This window comes from Sus scrofa, chromosome 8 (assembly GCF_000003025.6).
Source record: "Sus scrofa isolate TJ Tabasco breed Duroc chromosome 8, Sscrofa11.1, whole genome shotgun sequence".
Taxonomy (NCBI): domain Eukaryota; kingdom Metazoa; phylum Chordata; class Mammalia; order Artiodactyla; family Suidae; genus Sus; species Sus scrofa.
In genome coordinates, this window is record NC_010450.4 from 40,249,471 (window position 1) to 40,263,274 (window position 13,804).

Here is a 13,804-nt window from a genome sequence, read left to right on the forward strand (position 1 = left end):
CTGGAATTTAATGCCATAAGGACATGTGCTCCCCGGTTTGTCCCAATCGCCACCACTCCCTAATGTTACATGAACTTCATGTGTTTTTATTATCTTCCTGGGTCCCTCTTGTAAAAATAACACACTGAAATAGCTGGAGAAGCATTACTATAATTTTCAAGCAGACTGGGAACTTCAAAAGCCAGAAAGCAAGCAAGCCCCTTGTTTCATTTCCAAATGAATGGAAACAGTCCTTAAACAAAATGACTGTTTGGAAAAACACGACATCCATTTGGCTTAGACTAGAAACGAGGTCCCCATATGAGGTCTGGTTTCAAGATCAGGTTTCAAAACTCTCCCGCACCTTCCTCTCTCCTGTTAGGATAGGAGACACCTGTTATCTCACCAGGTCTCAAAGATGGGATTTGGGGCTTTTCGTTTCACAAGACAAGTCAAAGGGTGTTTAGGTGATGAAGTCCAGAGATGACACTTAGAAAGGTTCAAGTGTACAGCCTTCCCACAAAACGGCTCCCTACAGGAGCGATGGAAACACGCTGGCTGGGCCTCACCTTGGGAGTGTTGCTCCTGTCCCCCGGCCCTGGGGACTGGCTGCCGTTGCTGCTCCAGCTCGCCTCCTGAAAGATGTCAGGACCCTGCTGCTGAGCCTGGCGGGACACGACGAGATGAACGCGCCTTTCACTGGCCTGAGTGACAAGACACAGGCGTTAGCCTCTCTGCGCTTCCACCCCAATCATCCAAAACCAGGGACTTACCATGATGTGAGTTTGGTTCTACCCTTTTTATGGGGAAAGAAAAAATGATTTCTAGAATTTTTTTCATGGGTGAGCCCACTGTAAAAACATGTTTTTAGCCAGGCTGGTGGCACGTGGAAGCTCCTAGGCCAAGGATCAAATCCATACCATAGCAGCGACCACAGCGCTGCACTGACAATGCTGGATCCCTCACTGCACCACAAGAGACTCCGCCACTCAGTAATCTGGCAAGAACTTGAGTTATTTCCTTTATCCTTGAATCAGGTAATGAACATCGCTTCAAGGGGAACACTAGGGGAGGTTTGAGTTGGTCAACACTCAAGGCGCTGCTGGACATTGTTAACTGGGATTAAATGAATGGCTCTATTGCACGCGAGCCATGTCTAAAGACTTTCCAGCTAGAACAGAGCGTACCGTGTCGAGTAGCAGCCCAATCCAAATCCCAGACCAAAGGTCAACAATGGGAACAAGAAATGGACTTGGTGGCAGCAGCACCACCACTGCAGGAACAGGAATCCTGTTCCTGTTCAAACGTTCAGGCATTGGAAAGGACGAGCACTTTGGAAATCTGAGGATGACGGCAGGTTACAATGCAGCCTGATTAAAGGTCTTTGCCTTGATCCTTTTTTCCTTTTTTCATGTGACAATCACTAACTCTTTTTTCTTCTCTCTTTTTAGGACCACATATGGAAGTTCCCAGGCCAGGGGTTGAATTGGAACTGCAGCTGCCAGTCTATACCACAGCCACAGCAACGCGGGATCTGAGCCGTGCCTGCGACCTACACCACAGCTCATGGCAACACTGGATTCTTAACCCACTGAGTGAGGTCAGGGATTGAACCTGCATCCTCGTGGATACTAGTTGGGTTCTTAACCACTAAGCCACGACAGGTACTCCAACAATCACTAATTCCGATGACGAGTGCTCTTTGTGATGCACCCTAACACGTGGACAGAGCACTTCAAATAGCAAATGCATTTTTATTAGGAAGGGTCATTTTCACACTGTAACTTTACCAATTGCTTTTCTGCCGCACATGAGTTGTGCTTGTGTCTGAGAGTGTGGGTCATTATTTCAGAACGGCTGACTCCTGAGATTCCAGATCTGCGGTCCAGATCATCTAGACCTTGGACCTTTGAAACATATACAACAAGACCCTGCAATGGCCCAGGCTGAAGTGGCCCGCTGACTTCCCTGTCACCTTAATACAAGCTGACTGTGGCTGAGACATGGCTAGATTTGATTAGATGTCAGGAAAAACTAGACATGGGGCAAGGAATAAGGTCTAAGTGGTCTCTTCCACCGCCTGTCCTCTGACCACTCAGCACCACAGCACAAAGGGACAGCAGCCTGCCTGCCCTCCTCCCGCAGGGGCCTGGTGATCAGACAGTGGACAAGTCAGGTCATCAGAGGGGGCCACGGACGGTTCCGCTGAGCTCAGACAATGGAGTGGTGATATTCACTTCCTGCCTCTTTGCAGCTTCCTTCCCACCTAACTTACTCCCAACACCTAGGAACTGGGACCTTGTTTTAAAACCTTAAGCAGTGAGAACCCCATCAATGATATCAGATCCGCTCAGCTATTCAACTCCAACCTTCATGACTTTCCATGCTCAGGCTAATAAACAGCTCTCCTCAGGGCTCTCCTACTTAGCGGTCTTTGGCTGAGTGGTTGTGAATTAGATGAACGCTGAAAAACAGCCGCTAAGGTGAAGGATCTAGTGTAATTACCACGGTGGATGGTGCGCCAGGAGAGTCGACCCATTTCGCGTACATGTAGAAAACCCTACAAAGAAAGCTCAAGTCCTTCACTCGCTCTCCTTCCCTAAAGCCTGGTCATCATGTCTGCTACCCAGTCATCACTGATCATCCTCTGTCCATCTGCCTCTCCTAGATTCTCCAGTGGTTCCCATCCTACATAAAGCCTGTGTCAGAACAAGATAAGACTAACAAGCCCAGGAAACAATGAAGTCAGCTGACATGAAGAGCAAAGCGAGTAGCCAACAAAACTCCATTCTTGGAAGAGGATTTTGTAATAATGCTTTCTTTCTACTGTAAGCCTCATGTATCCAAATGAGGTTATCTCTGGGAACTTTCTGAAGCAAAAAATGACTAAAAGATAAGAAGTGGCAAGCATTCAAGCCAAAACGTCAATTGCTGAGCCCAACTGGGCTCCTTATCTTCAGGGAAACTCCGACGTTTCAAAGGATCTCACTGGCGGGTGTGTGTCCAGATCTGTGTGCCGTACCACGTTCATCTTGGACCAGCTGCAGCCACAGGCCTAAGCACCTCATAAGAACTACGAACATCTGAGACTTACATATTGAATCAACTTGCTAGGCAAAACCCCAAATGCCAAAGAGGAGCCTGTCAAAGTTATTGAATTCACATTTTCTAGCACGAATTTCTCACTGGATTTTCAAATGCCGACTTTGGCAGGAATAACACTCCCAATAAATAATCCCGGTATCAATTTACTTGGAAAGAAATTCCCTGCAAGGCTGGATCCCTGGCTCTTACCAGTCACCTTATAAACTGCTCTCAGGGAGACTCTTTATTTGATGCTTTTCCTCTCCTAGTGTTTGAAGTAGAAGGTGGAAAATAAGCTAATGTGCTTATTCTGGCTCGAACTCTCAGGACCAGCTGGGTTCAGTGTCGAGAAACAGCCCTTAGCACCGGATAGCCTTTCTTTCCACCGGTGTGAATCTGGTGTGAATGTGGAGTGAGGGTGAGCAGGGGGCTAGGGGTGGGGCTGTCACAGAAAGACTGAATGAAGGAGAAAACGGCAGACTTTTTTAGTCCATACCCACATGATCTGTACCAGGAAGTTGGGGCAGCAGATCTGTTATTTAAATAACACTCAAAGAAGAAGGTAACACAGCCTCTCTCTTGCATCTCTTGGGATGTTATGAATTGGGCCAAGGGATGGTTGAACAATTGGACTCAAGCAGCAAACCGGGCTAGAGGTTGATCATTTTTACTTGCCGTTTCCTTTCCTCTCTTCTCTTTTCTCCCTTAAACATCATAATTTTTTTTTTCCTTTTTCTTTTTTGCTTTTTAGGCCACACTTGTGGCATATGGACGTTCTCAGGCTAGAAGTCAATCAGAGCCGCAGCTGCCAGCCTATGCCACAGTCAGAGCACCTCAGGATCCAAGGAGCATCCGTGACCTACACCATAGCTCGCAGTAATGCCAGATCCTTAACCTGCTGAGTGAGGCCAGGGATCAAACCCACATCCCTCCTGGACGCTAGCTGAGTTCGTAACCTGCTGAACCACAATGGGAACTCCCCTACATCCTAAATTTTGATCCGAGCAAATTCTGGACATGGTGGTCACAAGTTGCATAGCCTGATTGCTGTATCGTATGCTTTCTCGTCCAAGAGCCCAAGTGTTACCTCTTCCCCCTCCTTTCTTGGGTTAAGGGGAAGGGATTCTGATGGCCTCTATGTTCTCCCCTGTGGATCTTCGCTTACTGGAAGGCTTCTCCACAAACATTCTATCCCCGTGGCTGACAGGTGCCTGCTCCGGACCAGCCACTTCACTAAGAGCCTTAGGGACATGGTTCTGCCCGCATGAAGCTTGTCCATCAGGGACAGTCAGAAGCAAGTGCCAGAAAATAGATATGGGTAACACACAGAAGACTCTCCTGAGGTGGGACCAATTACTTCTAGCTGAAAAAATAGGAAAAACCTAATATTCAGAGAAAATCAGAAGGTTAAAACTGAGTAGCATGGAAAAGCTTGTTTTTGTTTTGTTTTGTTTTTGTCTTTTGAGCGCTGCAGTCAGATTTGTTTCCGCTGAGCCACAATGGGAACTCCTGATTTTCTTTTGTTTAGTGACTTTTTCTCTACTCTTTTGAGATGTGACTCAAAACTGCAAATAATGTTTATATGATGGGAGTAAGCAGAGGCCTCAGAAGGGAACTATAGTCTGGCAGCCTCATTTTGAGTTAGCCCGTTTTAAAATACACAAAATCTGTAAATTGCTTTGGGTAGTACTGCCATTTTAACAACACAGTGGACTACTACTCAGCCATAAAAAGAACAAAACAATGCCAGTTGCAGCAACATGGATGTAACTAGAAATTATCATACTAAATGAAGTAAGTCAGAAAGAGAAAGATAAATACCATATGATGTCACTTATATGTGGAATATAAACTATGGCACAAATGAACCTATTTACAAAACAGAAACAGACTCACAAAGAGAGCAGACTTGTGGTTGCCAAGGGTTGGGGAGAGGGAATGGGATGGACGAGGAAATCAGGGTTAGCAGATGCAAACTTTTACATTCAGAAGGGAGAAACAACAATCTCCTGGGATAGATCATGATGGAAAATAATATAAAAAAGAATGCATATGTGTGTGTGTGAATCACTTTGCTGTACAGCGGAAATTGGCACATTGTAAGTCAATTATAATAAATTGGACTGCAATAAAAAACTAATACAATCCCATCTCTTATGCCTGGAAGGAGGAATCCGCAAGTACCCTGCTGTGATGTCTCATGGAGCCAGCATCTTCCAGCGTGTTCAGCTTGGAGACGGCTCTTTTCTCTATAAAAATCCATTGTAGTTGATAAGAACTGCTTGTATTGTCAGGATACAACATGGACTAGAAACTTCCCAGAGCAGAGAGATGGAAATCAAAGATGCCAAGGGGCCAGAAGAGGCATTTTACACAGCTGTGCCTTGGAGCAGAGGGGGTTTTTGTATTAACTAAGCATTGCAGGGGTCCACACAGTGGCTGGTTGGCCAGTGATAACTAGGGTAGAGAAAGCGTGGCTAAGTACCTATACTTCGAGGTATGACCTTGTCAAAGGCTGCACCTATTCATTTGCAAAGGAAGACTGGAGTTGAACCAAATACATTCTAGCATTTACTGCTTTTAGCGTGTATGCTTAAATAAAACATTTGGTAAAACTGTAATTCATGTGACTTCAGTGAGTCATTGCATTGCTCATATGAGCTTCATAAAGTTTCAAGTTAAGAGTTACCACACTGTGCCCCCTGAATGCTGCTTCTACACAAACACCTAAAACAAATGACTCCAACCTGACGGCTGCAGCTGCCCAGAGCAGGCAGACTATGCACACACCCCATTTATGACACAGTATAGCCCCATTTGACTGAGGGGCCCCTCTCATTACAGAGATAAGAACTGTAGTTGGATTTATAATAATATAAGCTGTTTATAGAATTTGTCTCTACTAAGCAAAAAAAAAAAAAAAAAAAAAAAAAAAGAAAAAGGAGTTCCTGTTGTGATGCAGTGAAAACGAATCTGACTAGGAACCATGAGGTTGCAGGTTCAATCCCTGGCCTCGCTCAGTGGGTTAAGGATCTGGCATTGCTGTGAGCTATGGTGTAGGCCGGCAGCTGTAGCTCTGATTCGACTCCTAGCCTGGGACCCTCCATATGTTGAGGGTGAGGGCCTTAAAAAAAAAGAATTTGTCTCTAATTAGCACTCTACCCATTTATCATTTATATAAGAGGTCTTTATGTCTTTTCTTTTTTTTATAATGATTTTTATTTTTTCTACTATAGCTGGTTTACAGTGCTCTGTCATTCTGTCATTTTACTACTGTACAGCAAAGTGACCCAATCACACATATATTCACATTCTTTTTCTCACATTATCCTCCATCATACTCGATCATAAGTGACTATACAGTAGGATCTCATCGCTTATCCATTCCAAGTGCAATAGTTTGCATCTATTAACCCCAGATTCCCAGTCCATCCCACTCCCTCCCCCTTGGCAACCACCTTTTTTTCCTCCCGCCCCCCTCTGTTTAGGGCCACACCCTTGACATATGGAAGCTCTCAGGCTAGGGATTCAAATCAGAGCTGCAGGCTGCCGGCGTACACCACAGCCACAGCAACACGGGATTCAAGTCATATCTGCAAACTACGTTTGCCAGATCCTTAACCCACTGAGTGAGGCAAGGGGTTGAACCTGAGTCCTCAGGGATAATAAGTGAGGTTCTTAACCTGCTGAGCCACATGGGACTCCTTGACAATTTCTTTTAAAAACTCATCCTGCATCTAAATTCCCTGCTGTTTTCTTTCCCAAGGATCCCAGAGTGAGGCAGTCTAGTTCTTACTATGGGGATGGTTCTTCCCGCACTTTGGGGGTTGCCCAAAGTGCTTCCCTTCCAGCTGTGGCTCAAGGGTCATTTTCAGTTTGCCCACCTCGTGCTCACCAAGTCTGGGAACTGGAGTATAGCTAGGAAGTCACAGATAAGGAAGAGAGGCTGGCTACCATCTACTCCCTCATTGCCTCTTAGCCCATGTTTCAATCCCCTCCCCCCAAATCCTTGCCATATTGTCACCCAGCTCATGCTTCAGTGCCCCCAGTGACAGTGAACTCACTGTGTCCCAAGGCAGGGCAGGCCATTTCTCAACAGCACTAATTAGCCAGTCTGTCCTTAAGCTGAGTTTCAATTTGCCTTTCTCTCACTGTGCCCCTTGGTTCTAACCATGCCCTCTCAGGCAACCCCAAATCAATTTCCACGTGACAACCCTACTTAAAAATAACTCTCATTGTCCTCCTTAGCTTGTCTCCTTTCCAGGTCAAATATTCCTAGTTTCTTCAATATTTAATGGGTTCACGTCACCTCAAAAACTTGAATTCTGGATTTGCTCTAATAAAGTTGAGTAAGCCATGCATATGAGAATTGAACCTGGAAGACAAATCCTGGTCTAACCAACAGAGAAGTTTGGATGTTCCAACTGTACCCATGACCTCACAATGGAGTTCCCGTTTTGCCATTTCACATGGGCAGAGGATCTGTCTCTGCTACAGAGCCGAGAACTCCATGGATGTCTGTCTTCACGACGGATGATTAATTGAAGATGACAGGGAGGGTCCCAAGACACCACTGTGGAAACACATCACAGCAGTGCCACCCAGCTCCGAGATCACGTGTGCCACAGACCCCCATGTGACAATACAGACAATGGGAGGCATCAGAGCCAGGTTACAGGCTGATATGAGAGAAAAAGAACAGAGTCAGCAGGCATTCCTGTCGTCATGGCAACACACTTGTACAGAGAGGCACAGAATCAAAGCCCCTGCCTAAAACTCCTCCCAGTGAGCAAGAGAAATTCCGAGAACCAGAAATAGCTCTCACTGAGCAATAAACTGGGAGCTGCTCTTCCCTAGAAAAGGAGCTTGGTGAAAGAAACCTGGTGTGTGTCGATTTGATCGCCACTGAAACTTCAGTACTTGCATACATATGCCTGGCACAATAGAAAAGAATCATGAATATCTTCTGCTGGAGAGGCAGCAGCTACTTTAGTGAGCTAAGGGCAACCAGAGTCTGGCCAAGGAAAAAGCAAATTAAGGCGGCTTTGAGGAGAAACGGTGAATAGGGCGCTAGAATCGAAACACGTAGGTAAGATTAGAGACTGCAATTTGATCCTTTTTTCCTCTAGACAATAGCTCCATGTACATCTTTAGGTTCCCAGAAGCAGATCTTTTAAGTGCTAAGAAATGAACAATGATAGTCTGACTTATGCAGGGTTATACAGACAACAGGGACCAAGGTCAAAATAAGAACTCTAAATTCTTAGAGTTCCCGTTGTGGCTCAGTGGTAATGAACCCAGCTAGCATCCATGAAAACGTGGGTTCCATCCCTAGCCTCACTCATTGGGTTAAGGATCTGGTGTTGCGGTGAGTTGGGATGTAGGTTGCAGACACGGCTTGGATCCCGAGTGGCTGTGGCTCTGATGTAGGCTGGCAGCTACAGTTCCAATTGGACCCCTAGCCTGGGAACCTCCATATGCTGCAGGTGCGGCCCGAAAAAGAAAAAACAAACAAACAAAAGAATTTAGTTCTTAAGTCAGCAGAATAACCTAAGTCCTCAAATACCATTTTTTCATGGTACCTGAAAGTTACTTGGATTGATTCTGTTCCATGGTAAAAAAAACAAAACAAAACAAGACAAAATCATATGGGGGGGGGAATGCATGTGGGATATACAAGTTGAAAAAGGGTAGTGAAGTTTCAAGATCCCTGATATTTGCAGTGTAGCTGCTAATGAGACTGACTCATAAAACTCCCAAGTTGACAAAACTGAAGTTTTGCAAGTCATACTTTAATCCTGAAAGCATGGAATTTGGAGCCCTATAGGAAAGTCATTTGGACTCTAAGGATTCAGCTCAAGAAGAATGGCTTAAAGTCTATGTATTGTTTGGTCTTAACATGCCTTAAATTTACTACAATACCACATTAGGAAAATTTGCTTAAATAAGGATTTGACTTTATATTCGTGGTGCTGATGTAAGAAAACCGCATCGAACTGTCAGGTCTTATTTCATTGGCAATTCTTACTGGCTCCAGGGGATGAGAGTCCTACCCCAGATCTCCTGAGCTGGAATTAGGTATTTAGAACAAATGTAGGTAACGTAACTAGTCCATCATTTAATTTTTGGCTCTGTCTAAAGGTCTATCGCATTCTTTTTAGAAGTCCGAAGAACCTAGCTGTCAGTTGTTCTTTGGTGAAATAACTTCTCATTTAAAGATTAACTCGTGTGAGAGGAAAAAAAAATTACCCTGGCCGATATTAAAGAAAACCCATTTTATCACGACCTCTGCAAAAGGCTTTGAATTATTTCAACTTCTGCATCAAGTCTGGGAAGCTGGCTACCAAAAAAAAAAAAAAAAAAAAAAAAAGCACGAGAGATGCTCAATTTTGAAATCCATCACTACGTTCATTTATTAACTGTATATAGTTGAACTCCTAAATATGAATTCAATGATCCCAGAATTGCAGGTAGAAAAGATTATCTCAAAATAGGCATGAGTCTCAGCAGAAATCATTCTCATACTGAACACTGGGTAGCTACATGCTGAACCTAAGGGTTTGGGATATTGAGATGTCTTTTTCCCTCCAAGCTCTCAAATTTTTCGCCCAGTATTTCTTTTCTCTTTTTTGCTGTGTGTGGGTGGGTGGGTGGGTGGGTACAGCATGGCACATGGAGTTCCAAGGCCAAGGATCAGATCTGAGCCACAGCTGCAACCCATGCTACAGCTGCAGCAATGCCGAACCAAGCCAGGGATTGAACCTGCGTCCTAGCACCCCAGAGACGCCTTCGATCCCCTTGTGCCACAGCGGAAACTCCTGGCCCATATTTCTATGTCCTATTATTTTAGGTATGACACCAGCAAAGTCCAACACAGCTGTCTCTTTCACACAGAGATTCTAGTTATGGTGATCAAAAAACTTAAATCGATGATTGAGAAAAATAAAGTTGTACTAAGTTGCTAAATAAGGCAACTGCCCCATATTTGAGATGTCTGTCTCTTCTTAGGGTTCCTCTCTGAGGACAACTCTCCAATTGTCTAACTCAGAGGTCTGGCCACTTAGGGCTGCTGCTGAGTAAGCCAAGGTTAGGGCTCCACTTATGTAAAGTTGGTCAAATTTAAAACGGTTGTGGCTTCTCTATAATAACTTTTCCCTGAAGTAATGTAGCAAAAGGCAGAATGCGTGGTACTGTGGGAGAAAACAGGACCGAAAGGGCACGTTGTCTGGGAATTTCTTCGTAAGGCAAATATGATTCATGGAGTGGACACCAAGGCCAGAGCCGGCAAGGACTGGTTGGAAATTTGAGTCTCAACCTTTGAGAGGTATTTCGTTTAATCCCCCCAGCCTGGTGTGTGTTACAAGTATCTCATAAATAAAATCCACGCTTGAAGTTGCCTCACTGAGGTTCCGCAGCCTTCCACTTTTTCCATTTCTTTCCCAATCAGCTTTGCCCAAGCTCCCCCCACCACCCCGCCACCTCCAGGCCTCCTCCTCCTCCCCTGCCTATAAAGCCTATTGGCTTTGTTGGGTAAGCAGAAGAATCTTCCAGGAAATCCCGCTGTTAGGCAAGATTTTATTTCCTAAATTAACTTTCTCAGGGAAAACATTTTTTCCTCTTCTGTTCCTAATCTATAAACTTAGAATGCTGTGTGTAATCAAAACCCACATGTAATCAAAATTTTTCCAAATGACATTGAGTAAGGGAGTTTTTCTTTTGCCTGTGTTGAAGGATGGTTGGCGGATTGTCTCTAGAAAGTGAGCTGCTCTGACTGACCTGCAGAGGGAGCTGACGAGTGTACTGTGGGAGGAAAAAAAGCAATGGTCTCCTAAAAGTCTGGTTTTTAGAGAGAAAAGTCATGCTTAGAGTACTGTTCCTTCCTGAAGAAAAAAAGATTCTTCATTTTCCATGGGTTAATGTTTTCATAAACATCATCTCTTTCTTAGTCCATTGGCACACACAGACGAGCCCACTTGCTCAATGCTCATGTGACTGTACCTGGGAGAGATGGGGCTGGATACCAAGCTCTACAAGGCCAGGGCTGTGTCACTCTTGTTCACTAGTGTACTTCATACCTCCTGGCACATAGAAGGACCAATACCTGGACAACTCAAGGGGACAACAAAGTAGAGGTTCTATCTTGGGGACTAATAACGGAAAAGTAGATTTGGTGCTAATTTTTGGTAAATGGCTTGACACTGAGGGGAATGGATGAAGAAGAGGTGGTACATATATACAATGGAATATTACTCAGCCGTAAAAAAGAAGGAAATAATGCCATTTGCAGCAACATAAATGGACTTAGAAATTATCATACTAAGTGAAGTTAGACAGACAAAGATAAACATCAGAAGATATCACTTATATGTGGAATAAAAAAAAAGATACAAATGAACCTACTTTCAGAACAGAAACATTCTCACAAACTTTGAAAATCTTATGGTCACCAAAGGGGCCAGGTGGGGGAGGGGAGGGATGGACTGGGATTGGTATATGCTCACTGAGGTGTGTGGGATGATTGGCCAAAGGGGACCTGGTGTATAACACAGAACACTCTACCCAATATTCTGTGATCATCTATGTGGCAAAAGAATCTGAAAGAGAATGGATGTGTGTACATGTATAACTGAATGATCTCATTGCACAGCAGAAATGATCACATTATAAATCTACATGTATAACTGAATCACTTTTTTATGCCTTAAGAATTCATTTTTTATTTTTTTATAATGATTTTTATTTTTTCCATTATAGCTGGTTTACAGTGTTCTGTCAATTTTCTACTGCACAGCAAGGTGATCCAGTTACACATACATATACACATTATCATGCTCCATCATAAATCACCATAGTTCCCAAATTACTTTTTTTGGACAGCAGAAATTATTACTGCATTGTAAATCAACTGTACTTCAATAAAACTTTAAAAATGAAAAAAAAAGAGATTAAAAAATTCCTGAGATGGAATTAATGTGTGAATTATATGTTACACATAATTATATATTACAATCTATAAATATATATTTTGTAGTCTATAAACCAGTATATATTATATATAACCACATTTTAAATAATTTGACTCCATTCAAATATTTATTATTTGTGTATTATTGCTAGGTATTTCACTCACTGCTTGAGATGCAATATTCTACTATACTATCTTATGTTAGTTAGACTGGCAGATAATAATAACTTGTTGGTAGAAGAAAAATAAAGATTAGAAGATATGGAGTTGCTGGTGGAAGATACTACTTTAAGTGGGATTGTCAGTGAAGGTGTCTCTGAGAAGGTGGCATTTGAGAGGAGACCTGAGTAAAGTGTGGCAGTGATGCAGACATTCGGAAGAGTCTTCCCATCAGAGGGACAGCGAGAACATCAGCCTTGAGTTGAGAAAATTCTTAAAATGTTTGAGCAGTAGCAAGAAGGTAGTGGGACTGAGCCTGGTTAAGCGAGGGAGAGAATATCAGAAATTCTCCCCTTTGCTTAAGACATGAGGTTGGAAGGAGAACCAAAGACCAGATTAGCATTGCTTGGCAGGCCCTGTAAGGACTTGGGATTTTTTTTTTTTTTGGTTTTTTGAGGGCCACACCCACGGCATATGGAAATTCCTAGGCTAGGAGTCCAATCCGAGCTGTAGCCACTGGCCTATGTCACAGCCACAGCCACTGTGGATCCGAGCCGCATCTGCAACCTACACTGCAGCTCACGGCAATGCTGGATCCTTACCCTCCTTACCCACGGAGCAAGGCCAGGGATGGAACCTGTGTCCTCGTGGATCCTAGTCAAGTTCATTACCACTGAGACAAGTCGGGAACTCCAAGGACTTGGAATTGTAACCTGAGTGTCTTGGGAAGACTTGGAGGGCTGAGAGCAAGAAGGTGAGATGGTGGGACTGACATTGCTGTGTGGCGAGCAGAGTGGGGATCGAGTGTGGAAGCAGGGAGTCCAGTTAAGAGGCTCTTGCTGTGGCCCAGACCAAAGCTGATGGAAGTCAGGGAGGGGATGTGGAAGCGAGTTGAAGACTCTTTTTGGTCCAAGTAATGGTGCCATTTCCAGAGATGGGGAAAGACTGAGGGAAGAGCAGATCTGCCAAGGGATGGAGTGGGGAGAAGCCAAGGGTTCACTTTTGGACATTAAATCTGAGATGCCTTTTAGACATCTGCATGGGGATACCAAGTGAGCAGTTGGATATATAAGTGTGGCAATCAGAGAAGCTGGGCCCGCGCATGTGAACTTGGAAATAGATGGCATAAACTCCAGAAAGGAAATGCCTCTTCTAACTCTGGTTCTGTTCTTCACCTGCTCCACAAGGCATGACCTCAGGCCTCATAAGGCAGATGGATGTTCATCAGGTTGAGAATCACCTTGGAACTGAGATACCATCAAAAGCCTCAGCTCAGGGGCCAAAGCACCATGTGTGCTTCCCATCCTGGCAGGTGGAAGCAGCAAGGTAAGTCCTTTTGCACCCTCTGTCTCAGGCTTCCCACATCTAAAATAACAGTACTTTCATTCGCTACTTGGTTCCCCTCAAAAAAAGACAGATAAGACACTACACACAGGAGTTTCCATTGCGGCGCAGCGGAAACGAATCCGACTAGGAACCATGAGGTTGCAGGTTCAATCCCTGGCCTTGCTCAGTGGGCTAAGGATCCAGCACTGCCGTGAGCTGTGGTGTAGGTCAAAGATGTGGCTCGGATCTGGCCTTGCTGTGCCTGTGGTGTTGGTCGGCAGCTATAACTCT

General features: G+C 44.3%; 1 protein-coding gene across 13 annotated transcripts in view; it reads right to left on the bottom strand.

Annotated features, from left to right (window-relative positions):
• LNX1 (ligand of numb-protein X 1) overlaps nucleotides 1-13,804 on the bottom strand; it is a 240,265-nt gene that overhangs the window by 16,634 nt on the left and 209,827 nt on the right. For all 13 annotated transcript variants that reach the window (XM_021101221.1, XM_021101222.1, XM_021101224.1 and 10 more), the window contains one exon: nucleotides 549-683. In XM_021101221.1, coding sequence (XP_020956880.1) covers nucleotides 549-683 — 135 coding nt within the window. The remainder of the gene's footprint in view (nucleotides 1-548; nucleotides 684-13,804) is intronic.